General features: G+C 59.9%; 1 protein-coding gene across 1 annotated transcript; it reads left to right on the top strand.

Annotated features, from left to right (window-relative positions):
- Positions 1–290: 290 nt before the first annotated feature.
- On the top strand, positions 291–819 carry LOC103770047 (structural maintenance of chromosomes protein 1A-like; the record flags this gene model as incomplete). The annotated part of the gene is made up of 2 exons (XM_008937295.1): positions 291–494; positions 581–819. Coding segments are annotated over 2 exons (443 nt in total), but the record flags the coding sequence as incomplete, so codon positions are not given.
- Between the last annotated feature and the right edge of the window lie 97 nt (positions 820–916).

The raw sequence follows: 916 nt of genomic DNA, 5'->3' as shown, positions 1-916 counted from the left end.
AGAACCTCTTAAAACGTTGGAAGAACCTCTTAAAATGTTGGGAGAACCTCTTAAAACGTTGGGAAAGTCTCTTAAAACATTGGGAGTCCCTCCTTGGGAATTTGGGAGACCCTCCTTGGGTCGCTGGGAGACCCTCCATGGAAAATTTGTAGATCCCTCTTAGAAAACAGGGGAGGGTGCCCTCGAGGAAGGGGAAGAGATCCTGGGGCGCCCGGGGAAGGCCCTTGGGGCGAGGCAGAGGACCTCCTGGAAGACTTTCTGGGGCCTCATCTCTCCCCTGCCTCGTCCAGGGGGCGGTGGAGTCCATCGCCATGAAGAACCCCAAGGAGAGGACGGCGCTGTTCGAGGAGATCAGCCGCTCGGGGGAGCTGGCCCAGGAGTACGACAAGCGCAAGAAGGAGATGGTGAAGGCCGAGGAGGACACCCAGTTCAACTACCACCGCAAGAAGAACATCGCCGCCGAGCGCAAGGAGGCCAAGCAGGAGAAGGAGGAGGTGGGGGGAGGCCACGCCCACCCCCCTCAGAGGTCTCCTGGGGGGTCCTCTCCCCGACATCTCCTCCCTCCCTCCCTCCCGGGCAGGCGGATCGTTACCAGCGGCTGAAGGACGAGGTGGTGAGGGCCCAAGTGCAGCTCCAGCTCTTCAAGCTCTACCACAACGAGGCCGAGATCGAGAAGCTCAACAAGGAGCTGGGGCTGAAGAACAGGGAGATCGACAAGGACAAGAAGAGGATGGACCGGGTGGAGGACGAGCTGAAGGACCGCAAGAAGGAGCTGGGCAAGATGATGAGGGAGCAGCAGCAGATCGAGAAGGAAATCAAGTGAGGGGCAGCTGAAGTCGAGGGTTGCTTGGGCGAGGGGTCCTGCCTCCCCTGGGGAACGTCTGCTTCCATGGAAGGGGCTGTGTTGAGGAGCTTC

Source organism: Merops nubicus, unplaced genomic scaffold (genome assembly GCF_000691845.1).
Source record: "Merops nubicus isolate BGI_N331 unplaced genomic scaffold, ASM69184v1 scaffold53303, whole genome shotgun sequence".
NCBI lineage: Eukaryota > Metazoa > Chordata > Aves > Coraciiformes > Meropidae > Merops > Merops nubicus.
This window is presented reverse-complemented; position numbering and strand designations above follow the sequence as displayed.